General features: G+C 40.4%; 1 protein-coding gene across 3 annotated transcripts in view; it reads left to right on the forward strand.

Moving 5' to 3' along the window:
• RIPOR3 (RIPOR family member 3) overlaps window positions 1–16,882 on the forward strand; it is a 123,886-nt gene that overhangs the window by 105,119 nt on the left and 1,885 nt on the right. For 2 of the 3 annotated variants that reach the window (XM_026664976.2, XM_087959287.1), the window contains exons 16-21: window positions 1,720–1,855; window positions 5,729–5,890; window positions 8,540–8,698; window positions 10,852–11,054; window positions 13,086–13,169; window positions 14,971–15,061. In XM_026664976.2, the coding sequence (XP_026520761.1) occupies window positions 1,720–1,855; window positions 5,729–5,890; window positions 8,540–8,698; window positions 10,852–11,054; window positions 13,086–13,169; window positions 14,971–15,061 (835 nt within the window). Of the gene's footprint in view, window positions 1–1,719; window positions 1,856–5,728; window positions 5,891–8,539; window positions 8,699–10,851; window positions 11,055–13,085; window positions 13,170–14,970; window positions 15,063–16,882 lie in introns of those variants that run through there. The other variant, XR_015748443.1, reaches the window with a different exon arrangement.

The following is a 16,882-nucleotide window of genomic DNA, read 5'->3' on the forward strand; positions in this document are numbered from 1 at the left end:
TTGAGTTTTGTGTCTGTATGAAGAAGTGATAACCTGGGACCATGCTATTTTCAAAAAAGATGTTTTATTTGTATTTTGTTTTTGTGAAAACCCAAATAAAACTTTCAAAAAAAATAATAAAACAAAATAAGACATCCTAGATTTGAATGAATGAGATCTTCTTATTAAATACTTTGTTCATTACATAGTTAAATGTGCTGACAACAAAATCACACAAAAATTATCAATGGAAATCTAATTTAGCAACCCGTGGAGGTCTGGATTTGGAGTTACACTCAAAATTAGTGGAAAAAAACACTACAGGCTGATCCAACTTTGATGTAATGTCCTTAAAACAAGTCAAAATGAGGCTCAGTAGTGTGTGTGGCCTCCATGTGCCTGTATGACCTCCCTAAATGCCTGGGCATGCTCCTGATGAGGTGGCGGATGGTCTCCTGAGGGATCTCCTCCCACACCTGGACTAAAGCATCCCCCAACTCCTGGACAGTCTGTGGTGCAATGTGGTGTTGGTGGATGGAGCGAGGCATGATGTTCCAGATGTGCTCAATTGGATTCAGGTCTGGGGAATGGGCAGGCCAGTCCATAGCATCAATGCCTTCGTCTTGCAGGAACTGCTGACACACTCCAGCCACATGAGGTCTAACGTTGTGCATTAGGAGGAACCCAGGGCCAACCGCACCAGCATATGGTCTCACAAGGGGTCTGAGGATCTCATCTCAGTACCTAATGGCAGTCAGGCTACCTTCTGGTGCTCACATGTGCTCACATGGAGGGCTGTGCGTCCCCCTAAAGAAATGCCACCCCACACCATTACTGACCCACTGCCAAACCGGTCATTCTGGAGGTTGTTGCAGGCAGCAGAACATTCTCCACGGCATCTCCAGACCCTGTCATGTCTGTCACATGTGCTCAGTGTGAACCTGCTTTCATCTGTGAAGAGCACAGGGTGCCAGTGGTGAATTTACCAATCTTGGTGTTCTCTGGCAAATGCTAAACGTCCTGCACAGTGTTGGGCTGTAAGCGCAACGCCCACCTGTGGACGTCGGGCCCTCATACCACCCTCATGGAGTCTGTTTCTGACCGTTTGAGCAGCCACATGCACATTTGTGGCCCGCTGGAGGTCATTTTGCAGGGCTCTGGCAGTGCTCCTCCTGTCCCTCCTTGCACAAAGGTGGAGGTAGCGGTCCTGATGCTGGGTTGTTGTCCTCCTACGGCCTCCTCCACGTCTTCTGATGTACTGGCCTGTCTCCTTGTAGTGCCTCCATGCTCTGGACACTACGCTGACAGACCACAGCTCGCATTGATGTGCCATCCTGGATGAGCTGCACTACCTGAGCCACTTGTGTGGGTTGTAGACTCCGTCTCATGCTCCCACTAGAGTGAAAGCACCGCCAGCATTCAAAAGTGACCAAACCATCAGCCAGAAAGCATAGGAACTGAGAAGTGGTCTGTGGTCACCGCCTGCGGAACTACTCCTTTATTGGGGATGTCTTGCTAACTGCCTATGCTTTCCACCTGTTGTCTATTCCATTTGCACAACAGCATGTGAAATTGATTGTCAATCAGTGTTGCTACCTAAGTGGACAGTTTGATTTCACAGAAGTGTGATTGACTTGGAGTTACATTGTGTTGTTTAAGTGTTCCCTTTATTTTTTTGAGCAGTGTATAATCTTTATATTGTCATCTATATATAATCTGTGTTTTTCCTTTTGTTTCCAGAAACTCGTAAAGCCAAATTTAGCTCCAGTTATCCAGGAGAACCTTTTGAAAGAAGTGTCACAACAGAAGCATGTCTTAGAAATAATTTCTGCTCTGGCTACTCCTGTGCCACGGAAAATTACTTCAGTTGAAGAGAGTAAGTTACAAGCATTCCAGGGTTGAAACTGACTATAAATGACTCCAGGGGATGGTAGAGGACAGGAAGGCCTGGAGGAACTTTGTCCATGGGGTTGCGATGGGTCGGACATGACTTTGTGCTAACAACAACAACAACAACATAAATGATGTCTGAACTTTTCTCTAGAATCTTCATCCTCACTGCTTCCCAACTGTTTCCCTAATGTGTTCTATTAGATCATCATCAAAATAAGGAACAGAGTGGCTCCAGTGGTTGGGCTGCTGGGTGAGAATTTAACAAGCCCATATTTGAGATCTGAGAGCTGCCATGGGGCGGGGTTTAGTGCTCATCCTTTTTTTTTTGTGTGTGAAAATTTTATTTGGGTTTTCACAAAAAAAAAAAACCCATAATACAAATAAAACATCTTTTTTTAAAAAATAGCATGGTCCCGGATTACACTTCTTCATACAGACACAAATTCAATTTCATGCTCATTCTTGTGTTCTATTCCATATCTTATTACTGTTTTACATTTTCTACATAGTTTTTCCCCTCTTTTAATTTTCTCAACTTTATTTTGATTATCTCATCTCAATTCAAATCATGATATTTATACTTTTGTCTGTCCTGTTTCAATTTCATATTATTTTTTCTCATTAAACAAATTTTCTCCTGTAGTTACTAATTGGAGTATGACGCCTTTATATCTTTTAATTTTATCCATTCAACTCTTATTTAAGCTTCAATGTATACCTTTAAGATTATAACATTCAATATAATACATAACTTCCAATTGAATTCTGCTTGGTACATTCTTAAAATACACACTATATTCTTAAAAAAGATTATATATATATGTAAATAAAACACTCATTCCATTCCAATTCAATTCTATCATTAATATTCATTAACATCTTAACATCTTTAACATTTCTTTTCAATTAAATATCATACTTCCTTGGGAACACTTATAAACTTTCCATAATTAATTTTTTTTCCATATTTCTCTTCACTTATATTTTATAGATCATTAATAATAATTGAAATGTTCCCATCCTTTCCTAATTTAATTCTCTTTCACTTTATTTCATTTGTTTATTAACAAGCATTCCACTAGATTACAATATATATTTTATCCATCATTTTAAGCATATTAAGATTATTTCTACTTGTAATATAACAAAGCTATCTTATGTACCTTTGCAGAATCCCTTTTATAATTAAGTTTTCACCCATTATCTCTAAACATGCTTATACTTTCAATTCTTATATCTTTTCCCTGTTTCTCTATATCTTGTTTCTGTCCTTTATAACTTCTTTTCCTTTCCTTCTTCCCTCTCTTCTTCTTCCTCCCCTTTTTACCCCCTTGTCTCTCTACTTCTAATTCTCTCTTCTGTAATCCCCTCTTCTGTTGCTTTCTAATATTATACTTATTTTTCAAACTATTCTTCTTCTTTTGGTTGTTTTTCTAGTCTTAAACTTTTCATTCTCTTTCCCCCCTTTCCTTTTTTCCCCTCACATAAAATTACTTGATCATTAAAGATGGCTTCTTCTTTGTCCCAATCTTCTTGTTCTGCAAGCGTTTCTTGTTGTTTCTCATAGTTCCAGATCTCCATTTCTAAGAGTTGAAATACGAAGCCAAAAGAACCTCTCCCTTCTTGTGCATCTTCTTTGTACTTTTTAAGTTCCATTTTCAGTTCTTCTAAAAGTGGTACCATTTTAAACACTTTTAAACAACCACCTGATTGATTTAATCATTTAAATGCAGTAACCAAAAATCCAGAGATCAGCAAGTACTCCAAATAATCCCAAACTGTTTCTTCTTGCTTCTTTTTTCAACTTTCTCTTCCTGGGGTTCTACTATTTTTTTGCCAAGTTTCAGTTAAAATGTATCTTTTAGGAATCTTGTTGAGGTTTTAGTTCCAGGCAGTCTCCTCCATTTTTCCAGATCCTGCCCTTTTATTCTTTTTCTCTCCTTTCCTGCTTTTAAAAGCTTTTAAGTATGCAGAAATTTTTATTATCCCTTTGACATTTTATTTTCAGCTTAAATGCCTGTTAATGTCAAAGTGGAGTTTTTTTCAATTTCTTGCTTAAGTCTCTTAGCTGTCAGTATATAGAAGGGAAGAGAAAAAAACAAACCAAATCTTTTCCCTTTTCTCCTTTCTTTCGCTGCTTCAAAATCTTCTTTGGAAACAATGTTATTTTTTTATAGTTTAAATACCAAGGTACCTTGCGTTGTTGCTTTTGCAGTTTAACCCAGTCAACCAAGACTTTCACTTCTTATCTTCCTCTTGCACATTCTTTTCTGGTCAAGTTGTTCTTTGAGGTGGCCATTTCTGACCACCACTGCAAACGCCTTCGGGAAAGGGAGTAATGGCCAGCTGAGGAGGAGAGATGCGGCTCTCCTCAACCCTACTGGCAGTCTCCCCCCACCTCTTCACTACCTCTACGGAATGGCTTAGCCCTGAAGCCAGCCAGCTCTGGGCGCTCCGGCAGTGAGCATGGATCGAAACTGCGCACGATTGCGGTTTTGGTTTGTCAGCGAAGAAACTCAAACCAGAAGTCCAGCTCTCATCCTTCAGCTCCTGCTGGAGACATGAAAGGAGACCTCCAACTGGATGTCCCCTGGCCAACTGTGATGTCACCAGCTAATCCTTTCAAGCCAGAAGAGCCTCAGTGCTTCTGACACAACTGCAAAAAAAAAACCCCAAAACAAACCATCAAAATGCTTTGTGGTCCATCATTTCTGTCCATGGGTACGATTGTGTAGGTGCCATGCTTTGTCTGATTTTCTTCTTCCTGGCTGATAACACCTAAAAGACCCCAAAATTAAAGAATACTTTAAAAATTAAAAATAAGGTTGAAATCTTGGGAGATTTTAAATGTCATGAGAGTTTAGCATTTCAGATATCATGAGGTCTTAGTGTTTTCATCTAACAACTTAAGCGGGCATAACATTTTAGGCAAGAACACTAAGGTCTCATGACATTTTATTAAATGTATTAAATTTTTCAAATTTATTTTATTATGGTGCTTGCAAATGAACAACCTGCAGGTTGATTTATTCATTGTGCGGTCTGGTTTATTTACCCAAGCTGTGCACTGCTAGAAAAAGTCTCTGGATCAATCTCTGCTATCTTCTAAGTCAGAATCCAAGGCCAAGTAATCATATGCATAGTTGAACAACAGAATGAATGTGGTTATTGTTGTTGTTGCATTTAAATGAGAGCTGGGACAGTGGCAGGTCTAACTGTAGGAGTCCGGTTCTGCTCTCTGGGATCACATCTGTCAGCATTGATCATCTCAACATTTACTACGGCTTGCAGTTTGTACGACAGCATATGGAAAAAAGCATGTGAAATCTGCAATGTCAAAAGCTAGAATAAGGCTCAAAGACTATGTGGTTTTTGCAACGACAGATGTCTTCATAATGAACAGATTTTTATTTCTGTTTTCTGTGCTGCTGGGTGGGTTGGTTTCCCAGTTGTCTGGCAAAACATTTAAGACATGTCTCTCCCTTCTTTCCTTGTCGTATGATCACGTGAAATTCTGACTCATGGGGTGGGTAGTTGAAGAGAATAAAAGACTAGTAGCATAATTCGGTAACATATCAAGCCCAGGCAAACTGGTGCCTTGCAGATCTTTGGGGTTACAAATCCCACAGTCCCCTTACTGCTGATTATGTTGGCTAGAGCTAATGAGAGTTGAAGTCCAAAACATCTGGAGGCCATTAGGCTACCTATTCTTGATCCACACATCCCTATTTTATGTCTTTGCATGTTTGCATATATTCAAAATTATAGTGGTTCATCTTGGCATGATCTGGTATTTCATTTCCAGCTGAAAGAGAGTTCTGATTCCATTGCTAACTTCCAAAACTGTCTTTTGCAGTTATCCAAAAAGCCAAAAAGCAGAAACACGGCTTGAAGATCTGGAATGAGTGCACTGAACAGGGAAGCATATTATTCTGTCCAGTGGAAAAATTTTGGACTCCTTTGAAATATATATTGATGTTCAAAACAAAAGAGAAATATCGACATCATCTAGAAAAAGGTACATTTTGATGTGTAGGTCATCTAATTGTTTCAGTAAACTGAACTGAAAATCTCCCTCATTTATGTTCAAAACTAATAAGGTTTGTTCTAGTCCAGGGTCTCAGAGTCAAATCATTGAAAATGATTTGAAAAATCTCCCTCATTTATGTTCAAAACTAATAAGGTTTATTCTAGTCCAGGGTCTCAGAGTCAAATCATTGAAAATTTCACAAGAGTCCACTGAAGCCTTTTCATACATTGATATAGAAGTTCCTCATGAATTAATAAGGGAGGGGGGAAGGAAGAACATAACATTTTAAAAATTTATTACAGGTAGTCCTCATTTAGCAGCAACAATTGGAATTGGCAACTCTGTTGCTAAGTGACACAGTCATTAAGTGAAATATCACATAACCGTAGTGGCCTTATGATTCTCCTTTCTCTTTGGTCATTAAGTGAAGTGTCCCAGTCATTAAGCAAGACATCACAATGTTACTGCTGGCTTCCCTCTTGTTTTTGGCTTGTTAGTAGCCAATGATGAAGTACGCAAGTGGCAATCACATGACCATGGGATGTTGCGAGGGGATAGTAAACACCCACCAGTTGCAAAGTGCCCAAATCTCAATCAGGTGACTACAAAAACACTGCATTGCTTGTCAAAATGAGGACTGGTCATAAAGTTATTTTTTTCAGTGTTATTGTAACTTCGAATGGTCATTAAATGAGGTAGCTGGTAAGCAAATGCCTACATGTAAATAGTTTTAAAAGCACATTATTGCTATGCTTTTGTCCTTTCTCTGTGGCCGCTTTAAAAGTGCAAGTAAATGTTTCCCCTGTCCAGTCGTATCCAACTCTAGGGGGCGGTGTTCAACTCATAGAGAATCCTATGGAGAGCAAGATGTTTCATACCTGTTCAAAGGCATTTAGTAGGACAGACAAGCCGTCCCTGCCCTGCCCAGCAGACAAAGCAGAAAGTGACTTGCTACAGGAACTTCCGGGAGGCTCCTGGGCCTCATTTCAGCCTGTGCAACAAAGCAAGTGGCAGCTGGCAGAAAGAGACCACTTGTCTTCTTATGATCCTTGCTGTCAGGTGAAGAGGAGGCAGGGATTGAAGCACTGAGCAGGGAGCTGCTTGCTTTGGGGCATGTAATAGAAAGCCCATAACAGTGGTGGGATTGAAATTTTTTTTACTACCGGTTCTGCGGGCGTGGCTTAGTGGGTGTGGCTTTGTGGACGTGGCAGGGGAAGGATACTGCAAAATATCTTTCCTTCCCCATTCTTGGGGGAAGGATACTGCAAAATACCATTCCCTCCCCATCCTACTAACCTGCTTTCCAGCTCCGTTCTCCTGTGCAGGGCAACAAAGGAAGACCCAGCCGATCAGCTGGGACTCGGGAGGCAGAGAATAGATGGGGGTGGGGCCAGTCACAAGTGGTATTTGCTGGTTCTACGAACTACTCAAAATTTCTGCTACTGGTTCTCCAGAACTGATCAGAATCTGCTGAATACCACCTCTGGTCCATAACTATCCAAGAATGGAACAGACCAACTCTGCTAAACACCATGTGTGTAAAGGAACCCAGCAGGGCTTGCTACATCACTGCCTTTAGGGCCGAGTGGAGTCTGATGAATGCAAGGACAGTGCAATTAATATACGAGTGGTGGTGTAAGCCCAGGAAGAGCAAATAAGGGCTGCAGAACTATACTGTGGTGCACACAGCAAGCAGTGGCAAGTCCTGTGGTTCCCACACACAATGGTGAAACTGAGCCTTACTCTTGAAGGTAAATTTGGATTTGTAGAAGTCTTAGATCCCTTTCCAATTGGCATGCCAGTTCAGGATAGCCAGCTCCTTCAGACCACCCTACTTAATAGTATCTTATTCAGCGGTAGGATTCAAATATTTTTGCCATTGGTTCGGTGGGCATGGCCTGGTAGGCATGCTTTGCGCGCATGCACACACTTTGCATGCATGCATGTGCCAAACACTCACTTTGCGTAGGCGCAGAGGCGTTTGTGCAGGTGCAGAGGCATTCTAACTCTCCTCCTGCAAGCCTGCACAATCCCGGTCGCTTCAGCAGCTGCCGCATGGCACTATTCTGTGCCGCGCAAAGTAGCTTCACTTCAAATTCAGAGGATAAAGGTGAGGATGGGAGTCTGGGTGGGTGGGTGGACCCAACAGCAGAGTGGCAGAGAGAACCAGTTTGGTCTCCGCTGCTCATCGCTGCTACCAGCTTGCCAGAACTGGGCCAAACTGGTAGAATACCACCACTGATCTTATTCCAACAGATGGGAATAAATGTAATTCAGGCTTGAACTGTGGAATGTTTTTATTCTGTGATGTAGCCTCCTCTTCTGTCTTTTTTTTGGCACAAAGAGCGGCCTTGGAAAATTATTATTTTTTGAAGGGCTCTTATTTGACACTTTTGGCTTTTTGATAAAAATGCTAATGCCATTTGGTAAGCAATTTATTAATTTTGCAACATCAGAGTTTAATATTATATTGTTTTACAGTAAGCAGCTGTCAATATTTATCATGCTGCAACATAATTTAGATTGTTTTGGCACCTTGTGAGTCAATTTGACAGATGGCCTATAACCTTAGAAATAGGGAAATACATCAATATATTATGGTTAAAAGTGAATTCAGCCCATATCCATCCTCTTCAGTTTTGCAGGTATTCCTGGAACAGATAGTTGGAGGAATTTTATTAGGCAACTCAAGAGATCTTCCAGCAGAATCTGTGACATTATTCCAGTTTTACAGCTACTTGGAGAAACACCATGTAAACAACTTGGAAAAATATTTGATCCGATTCGCTAAAGAAGGTAAATGAGTGGATACTTATGGAGAACCAAAATACAATGTGGTTGATTCCCAAACTTAATATTGAAGTAATCAATGGGAAATTTGGGGGTACAAATTAAAACATCCGCTCCATCCTAGATGATCATTTCCAACTTAGCAGTTTCTTCAACTAGGTGACAATCTGAAAGATCTTGGGAAAAGTTTTATCTTAATGAACTTTTGAAATGAAACTAGAAATGGGACTGTCCTGACCTCAGGGCTCCAGAGAGAAAGGCAATGGCCAAGGCGGCTTGTTTCCAGGACCCTATTTTCTTCTTATCCCAAGAGGGAAGGAATCCACAACATGCCCTCCTACCCATGTAGGTTAGATGGATAGATTCTAGACAGTCTCATAACCAGGCCAAGCACTATGAATTTTAAGATGATAATCTAGATTGCTGAGGATAATAGTGGCCTGTCTGTTCCTAATGTTGCTAGTAGCTTTTCTATGAGAAAGACATGCACCCAAAGCCACTGAGCTAGTAATTAGCAAATATCATTGTCCGATCTTTCTGTCAGAAACTGTTGAACAGTTTCCCATAAGGCATTAAATGTTATCCTTATTTTTTTCTCATCCATATCTTTTTCTGATCAATATCAGTAACACACACTGATTGGCCTGAGCATCATTTTTGCTTCCTAGTTCTGTTGCTCTTGCCAACTAAGTGTATTAGGTAAGTGTTTCCCAATCTTAGCAACTTCCAGATGTGTGAACTTTGACTTTCAAAATGTTGGCCTTGTTGACTAGGGAATTTGGGGAGATGAAGTCCACTAATCTGGACATGGCCAAAGTTGGGAAATACTGTTTTAAAGCCATGAGATAATTCCTAAGACTGGAAAATGTTAAGACTGTACACAACAAAATAAACACAAAGCCAGTGTAGCAACATCTTCTGGATGTATTTTTTTTTATATCTAGTCTACCTACAGGCTTCTTAGAGAAGTTAATGTTAAAATTGTTTAGTCCATTTACATTCCATCTTTGTCCCATTGTGGAACTCAAGGAGGCATATGTAGATTTCCTGGATAATTTTCAGATGGATTAAACTTATCCCTTTTTAACTTGTTAACAAGTTGATTTGATGACATCTGGTATCCGGCGTTAATATTGTTTCACTTCCATCTTGAGGTTCAGAGTTATGCCAGGACTTTAAGTTGCAGTATAATAGGTCACTGACTTCAGTATGAGATATTGACAGCTACCTGCCATGTTGGATGTCCATTGTTCCAATTATAGAAGGAACTTATCATAAGTTTTCTCTTTATGTGTATGTGTGTGTTTGAGTCAATATTAATTCCTGGTGACTGCATAGACAATCCTTGCAGTTTTCTTGGCAAGATTTCAGAAGTGGTTTGCCAAGAGTACCTGGCTCAAGGTCACCCAACTGGCTTTGTGCCTAGGATGGGACTGGAACCTATGGTCTTCTGGTTTCTAGCCTGGTGCATTAGCCACTACATCAAACTGGCTACATTCAGATTTGTTGCTGGATAATAAAACCAGAAGAGGACAGTCTTATGGACCCTTTTCTGAAATTCCCAGAGGCATCTGACAAGGGAAAAAGAAAGAAGGGCAGGAGGGCTTTCAATCTACAGAGATGTTTTAATATTGATTTAGCCCCTAATAGCAATAGCAATAGCACTTAGACTTCACAGTGCTTTACAGCACCCTCAAAGCGATTTACAGAGCCAGCATATTGCTCCCAACAGTCTGGGTCCTCATTTTACCAACCTTGGAAGGATGGAAGGCTGAGTCAACCTTGAGTCTGGTGGGATTTGAAGTGCCAGATTCAGGCACCAGCAGTCAGTAAAAGTAGCCTGCAGTACTGCATTCTAACCACTGCGCCACCACATTAACATCTTGCTAATGCTCCAGTTCTACAGTCTGGAAGTAGCATTTTAGCTTTGCTTGGAAAGATCTCTTTGTCCCTGTTTCCTTGGCAAGGATACTTCTAGTTCCAGTAGTTAGCATAGTGGACTAATGGCTTGACCAGAAATGGTAAATGTAAGACCACATATGGTTTCGAATTTCAAATTGAATCTCCATTTTTTAAAAATCAATTCTTTTGCCACCGCTCCGACAATAGTAATTGTTTTTCTGAGCCTCTCGACTTACGGCTGAATTCTTTTCCTCCAGTAATATTGACAGAGGACCTGCAGCGTCCTGGGAGAATGAAGAAAATAAAGAAGCTGAAAGGGAAGCAGCTGAATCAGCTGGAACCTCTGCCTCAGACCTTACGGCTCCTTGCGGTCCTGCAGCTTGATGAGAATCACCGTATAGGCAAAGCGGCCACATTGTGCCTTTCTCGTGCAGCAGCCAACAGGAATTTCAGGGGAAAAGTAGGAGCATTCACTTTTCCTTGGAATGTCCCACTAGCTGCATCCTGGGAATATATATATGCATCTATTTCAGTAGCTATAGTCCTCCTTTGCATGCAGGAGGTCTGTCCATGGCAGTGGCTCCCAATGTAGTGCCATGTAAAATCCCAGCCAGTATAGGTACAGGTACTCCTTGACTTACAATAGTTCATTTAGTGACCATTTGAAATTACAACAGCACTGAGAAAAGTGACTTATGACCATTTAGAATAGAATAGAATAGAATTAATAGAATAGAATAGAATAGAATAGAATAGAATAGAATAGAATAGAATAGAATAGAATAGAATAGAATAACAGAGTTGGAAGGGACCTTGGGGTTCTTCTAGTCCAACCCCCTGCCTAGGCAGGAAACCCTACACCACTTCAGCCAAATGGTTATCCAACCTCTTCTTAAAAACTTCCAATGTTGGAGCATCCACAACTTCTGGAGGCAAGTTGTTCCACTGATTAATTGTTCTCATTTCTCCTTAGTTCTAAGTTGCTTTTCTCCTTGATTAGTTTCCACCCATTGCTTCTTGTCTTGCCCTCAGGTGCTTTGGAGAATAGCTTGACTCCCTTTTCTTTGTGGAAGCCCCTGAGATATTGGAAGACTGCCATCATGTCTTCCTTAGCCCTTCTTTTCAACAGATTAGACATATCCAGTTCCAGCAACTGTTCTTTTTATGTTTTAGCCTCCAGTCTCCTAATCATCTTTGTTGCTCTTCTTTGTTGCACTGCTTTGTTGGCAGTGGCTCCCAATGTAGTGCCATGTAAACACCAGCCAGTATAGGTACAGGTAGTCTTCACTTCCAACAGTTCATTTAGTGACCGTTCAAAATTACAACAGCACTGAGAAAAACAACTTATGACCATTTTTCACACCTACAACTGTTGCGGCATCCCCCATGGTCAAGTGATCAAAGTTCAGACACTTGGTAACTAACTGTGATGGTTGCAGTGTCCCGGGGTCATGTCATCACCTTTTGTGACCTTCTGACAGGCAAAGTCAATAGGGAAGTCAGATCCAACCATGTTATTAACTTAGCCCCAGTTATTCACTTATCAACTGTGGCAAGAAAGGTCATAAAACGGGGCAAAACTCACTTAACAAATGTCTCACATAGCAACAGAAATTTTGGACTCAATTGTGGTTGTAAGTCAAGGACTATCTGTATTCTTTATGCACCTGGAACAAGTGCCCTTAATATACAGTAGTGATTTATTCTTTTTATCTTCTATAGATCTCCTGCTAACATGCATCACTTCCTTCCTCCATGTGTAATTTTTACAGTAATCTAGGTTAGGTAAACTAACCCGAGAGAAGGTGTTTTATTCAGATTCATAAACTACATAATAAACCAGAGATAGATTAGAATAATAGAGTTGGAAGAGACTTTTGAGGTCTTCTAGTCCAGCCCCAAGCAGGACACTCTGCATAATTTCAGACAAATGGTTGTCCAATCTCTTCTTAAAAACCTCTAGTGAGGGAGTGACCACAACTTCCGAAGGCAAGTCGATCCAATCTTGCATCTTCTTTCAAAGCCCAATACTTTGAGCCAGCTTTCCTATCCCAGATTCAGTGAATTACGTTCCCATGATTTCCCACTTCCACTCAGACTGTGCTGGACTGGGAATTAAGAGATTTATAGACCAGGTCTTTCCAGGGTAGAGCCAGATTGAAGAAAATTAGTGTCTCTCAACTTTGGTAACTTAAAGATGTCTAGACTTCAACTTCCAGAATTTCCAAGCTGGCAAAGTTAAGAAATGCCGTATCTTTATTTGCAAAGGAAGGACAAAAAGCAGGATCTTATACAGACCTAGAATTTCCCTTAAGACTGTTAAATTACACCCCCTCCCCAGCTTGGTACTTTCCAGATGTGTAGGAATTACAACTGGGAGTGAATTCTGGGAGTGGCGGTTCCTACCCATCTAGGTTAGGGCATTTATGCTAAAGTATTTTTTTTTTAAAGAAGAAAGATTAACAGCCTTGTTACATTCTTTTTACTACAGGCTCTTCCTTTTTACACAGATCTCTTAAGCAACAATGATGCCAAACTACAGCAAGCCGCCTGTCTAGCCCTCAAAAATCTCAGAGTGAGTGCTTTTAAGGAAATGTTTAGACCAGTGGTTCTCAAATTGGGGTCTTTGGGGTGTGTGTGTGTGTGTGTGTGTGTGTGTGTGATGAAATCAAATAGACCAGTGGTGGTATGCTAGTGGTTCAGACCGGTTCAATCAACCCGGTAGTAAAAAACCACCTCGGACAATCAGCTGAGAGGAGGAATCAAAGACAATCAGCTGAGAGGAAAAAGGAGAGAAAAGTGCAGGATCGACCCTCCCACCCGCCACTGCACTTTTCTCTTCTTTATCCTCTCAGCTAATTGGTGCTGCAGGCCTCAGCTGGTGTGTGGAAAGCTGCACGCACGTATTAGGTGCCTGCACAATCACTGAACTGGTAGTGAAATAGGTAGGATCCCACTGCTGAAATAAACACTTTAAAATTTCTCCATCTTAATTTCTAATACAGTAAATACTGATAGATATGACCCAGGTAAACAAAAACTCTTTTGGGTCCTCTATCATTTTTAAGAATGTCAAAGACCAAAATGTTTGAGAACCTCTGCTTTGCAGCATGCTGGCTGGGAAATTCTGGGAATTGAAGTCCACACATCTTAAAGTTGCCAAGTTTGAAAACACTGCTTTAGAACAGGAATCTCCAACCTTGGCTACTTTAAGCCTGAAGGACTTCAACTCCCAGAATTCCCCAGCCAGCAAAGCTTTGCTGGCTGGGGAATTCTAGGAGTTGAAGTCCTCCAGGCTTAAAGTGGCCAAGGTTGGAGACTCCTGCTTTAGAATGTCCCATAGGTGTTTTTTCAAGAAACAACTGGACTTCTTGGTTTTTCTTTGGAGATGTTTCGCTTCTCGCTTCTTCAGCTCTTCTTGGATGAGAAACAAAACATCTCCAAAGAAAAACCAAGAAGTCCAGTTGTTTCTTGAAAAAACACCTTTGGGACATCCATAACCTGGATGACTGAGAATCTCCATAGACTGCTTTAGATTAGAATATTCTTGGTGAAAGGGACTATTTGAATAGGTTTCATTAACAGCCAGCAGAGGGTGTCCAAATTCTTCCTCAAGAAAATTTAAGACATGATATCTGTACTTCCTCAAGAAAATTTAAGACATGATATCTGTACTTCTAAGGGCTCCACTAAGGGACATCTATCACATTGCTCCTGTCCTGATCTGGGATCTTATGGTTATTCTATGATCAGGCCCAGATCTATTGGCCTGGACATCAGAACATTCACTATTTTGCTTGGCTGTAACCTCAGTGCAGACTTTTTTTTTGTGGGTGCCTTAAGCTACAGAAATCAGTAACTTCCTTTCAAGGTCCAGTTCACTGCATATATCTGTGAAAGCCTTTTGCAGACTGTTTAGCCTTCACTGAAATGATGGTTCCTGGTAATCAAACAGAATTTTTAGCATTGCAATATGGGCAAAAAATTATCATCGTACGTGGAGGACTACCTGTATTGGTAAATTATGATAGACTGAGAGCATGTGATTGTCTCTTGTTTCTGGCTGTTCCTGGTTTGCAGTCCTACAGTGGGGATTCTCTCATCTGGCTGATGTATTACAGACAAACTGCCAGATTGGCGATTATATTGCTCTAGCTTTCTGAGCTGGAGAATGGGCAGAAGCAGAGCCTTAAGAAAACAAAGATGCAAGTAAATTTATCTGTCGAAATATACTGGTCTGTCCTTACTTTACAGAATGCTGTAAAATTCAGTTTACTGTAGCCAGTGGTTAGCTATTCTCAAAGAGATGCATTGGGGTTAAGAACTGGGAGAAATAACTTAAACACAGTTACTGACATGTTTTTTTTATCAAACAGGGTGTTGAAAGTCTAGAGCAAATTGCCACACTGTGCCAATCAGAAACGGAGGAAGTAAGGACCACTGCCAGAGAAACAACACTTTCATTTGGTAAATGCTTTCACGATTCTCTGCTTAGATTTTAGCGACCTAAAAGAGATAGTAGCTAATTGACGATTGCCTGTAAAATAGCAAGTAAAAGAAGTGGAGCTTGTAGAGTTGATCCTCTTAGTGGGTGTGGGTGTAACACCAAGATGTAAATATTGCTCTGAACTGACTTGCCTCTTGCGATTGGATCACACATTTTAAGTATCTTTTTTTCTTTTCTTATGCCAAATCTAAAATTCTCTCTGCCATGTCCTGTGCTGCCTATCATGCTCCAAGTTCCACTTTCAGATCCTTATATGTGTAAAAGCAAATGGGAAGCAAACATGCCATGAAGCAACATTGCTGTGGTTGTTATCTGTCTAATCCCAAGCAGTGCTCTGGACCTCATAAGCACACTGAAGACATTTTGAATACTAAATACTAGGAGGTAGCAGTCCAGTGCTTTCATAGAAGTGTATTCATTTCTCCGGGGGGGGAGGGGGGGGAGTCAGAAGGAAGTTGTAATGGGGGAGACTATACAACCAAGTTAGAGGACACAGCAAGGAGCAAACTCATTGGCTCCTGCTAATTAGTGCTAGTTTTTACCTCATAGGCAGAGGGCCCATTGCAAACACTAGACACCCCTGCTTTATTATTTTATTATTTATCACACTTTGATACTGCTCCTCTCCCTCACAAAGATGCTAGCTTCAGCCAATATAGTCAAACTTGATGGGAAATGTATTCCAATAACATATGCAGGCTCACAAATGTTCTTTCTTTCCTCGATGTCCTGATTCAGGGGTTAACTTCTGCAATTCTAGTAAGCCTGATTTTGTCCACAAAGTCAGGGATGACATTTTGACGACAGATAGGAATTATTTGTCTTAGTGCAGCTGGTGCTAGAAAGAAAACACAAACTGCCTTCTATTCAACTAATATAGAAATGGGGAACTAAATGCTCCAGCAGCTGTGAAAATATATTTTCTGTGTGGAAATATCGCCTTTAGCTGTGAAAGTATCACCTTTGGTCATCCAACCAGATAACTTTTTATTTATTTATGGGATGTACTCCCTACCTTTCACCTATCTGTTATAACAAATTCAAGAAAGGAGAATTGATGGTTTGGCCTCTTTTGATAGCAACAATGAAGGAAATTGGATAACCCAATTTACAAGCTACTTACTATGTAACACTAGAAAAATAACTGAAATGATGTTTCAAATTTATGGAATTAATCTATAGGCTTTCTCCAGAAATTTGCTTTGAATGGTCACAAAGTAATTTTCTTAACTTCCTTTTAAAACCATGTACTCTTTACTGAACTTTATAAAATTATTCAGTTCGGGATTATAACCAATGTGGAATGCTATAACTATAATTATTAGGTATATTATGCCAAATGCTTGCAAATAACTTCTTGGCTCCCATCGGGTTCTCTATTCCACCTGACTTCACTTTTTAAAAAAGATTTAAAAGTCAGTTAGGAATTGATGTGCCAGATTTATTCCCAGGAATAACTTTGGAGCCAACATCAGCATTCCTAGAAAATAAACCCAGAAGAAAGCTGCAGTTTAATTCGTAGCTTGGTATGTGCCTTTTTTTTTTTTTAAACTTGGAACAGCCTTTCTTAGGAAATATTGGTGACCTCCAATCCTGTCGGTCTTCTGGGAAGTCATGAAGACTTAAGCTTCCTCCCTGACCCAGTAAGTACTGGCATTTATGGATGTTTGGGGCCATTGTATGATGTGAGACATGAGAGTGATTGGTCCAGATTATGTTTCATGTTTATATCTTTGTTCACCATCCAGAGTTCCTCTGCTTAGATGGATGCCATATACATT

The sequence above is a fragment of the Notechis scutatus genome, chromosome 3 (assembly GCF_049901735.1).
Source record: "Notechis scutatus isolate UNSWTSFEM ecotype Mainland chromosome 3, rNotScu1.2, whole genome shotgun sequence".
NCBI classification, from domain to species: Eukaryota; Metazoa; Chordata; class Lepidosauria; order Squamata; family Elapidae; genus Notechis; species Notechis scutatus.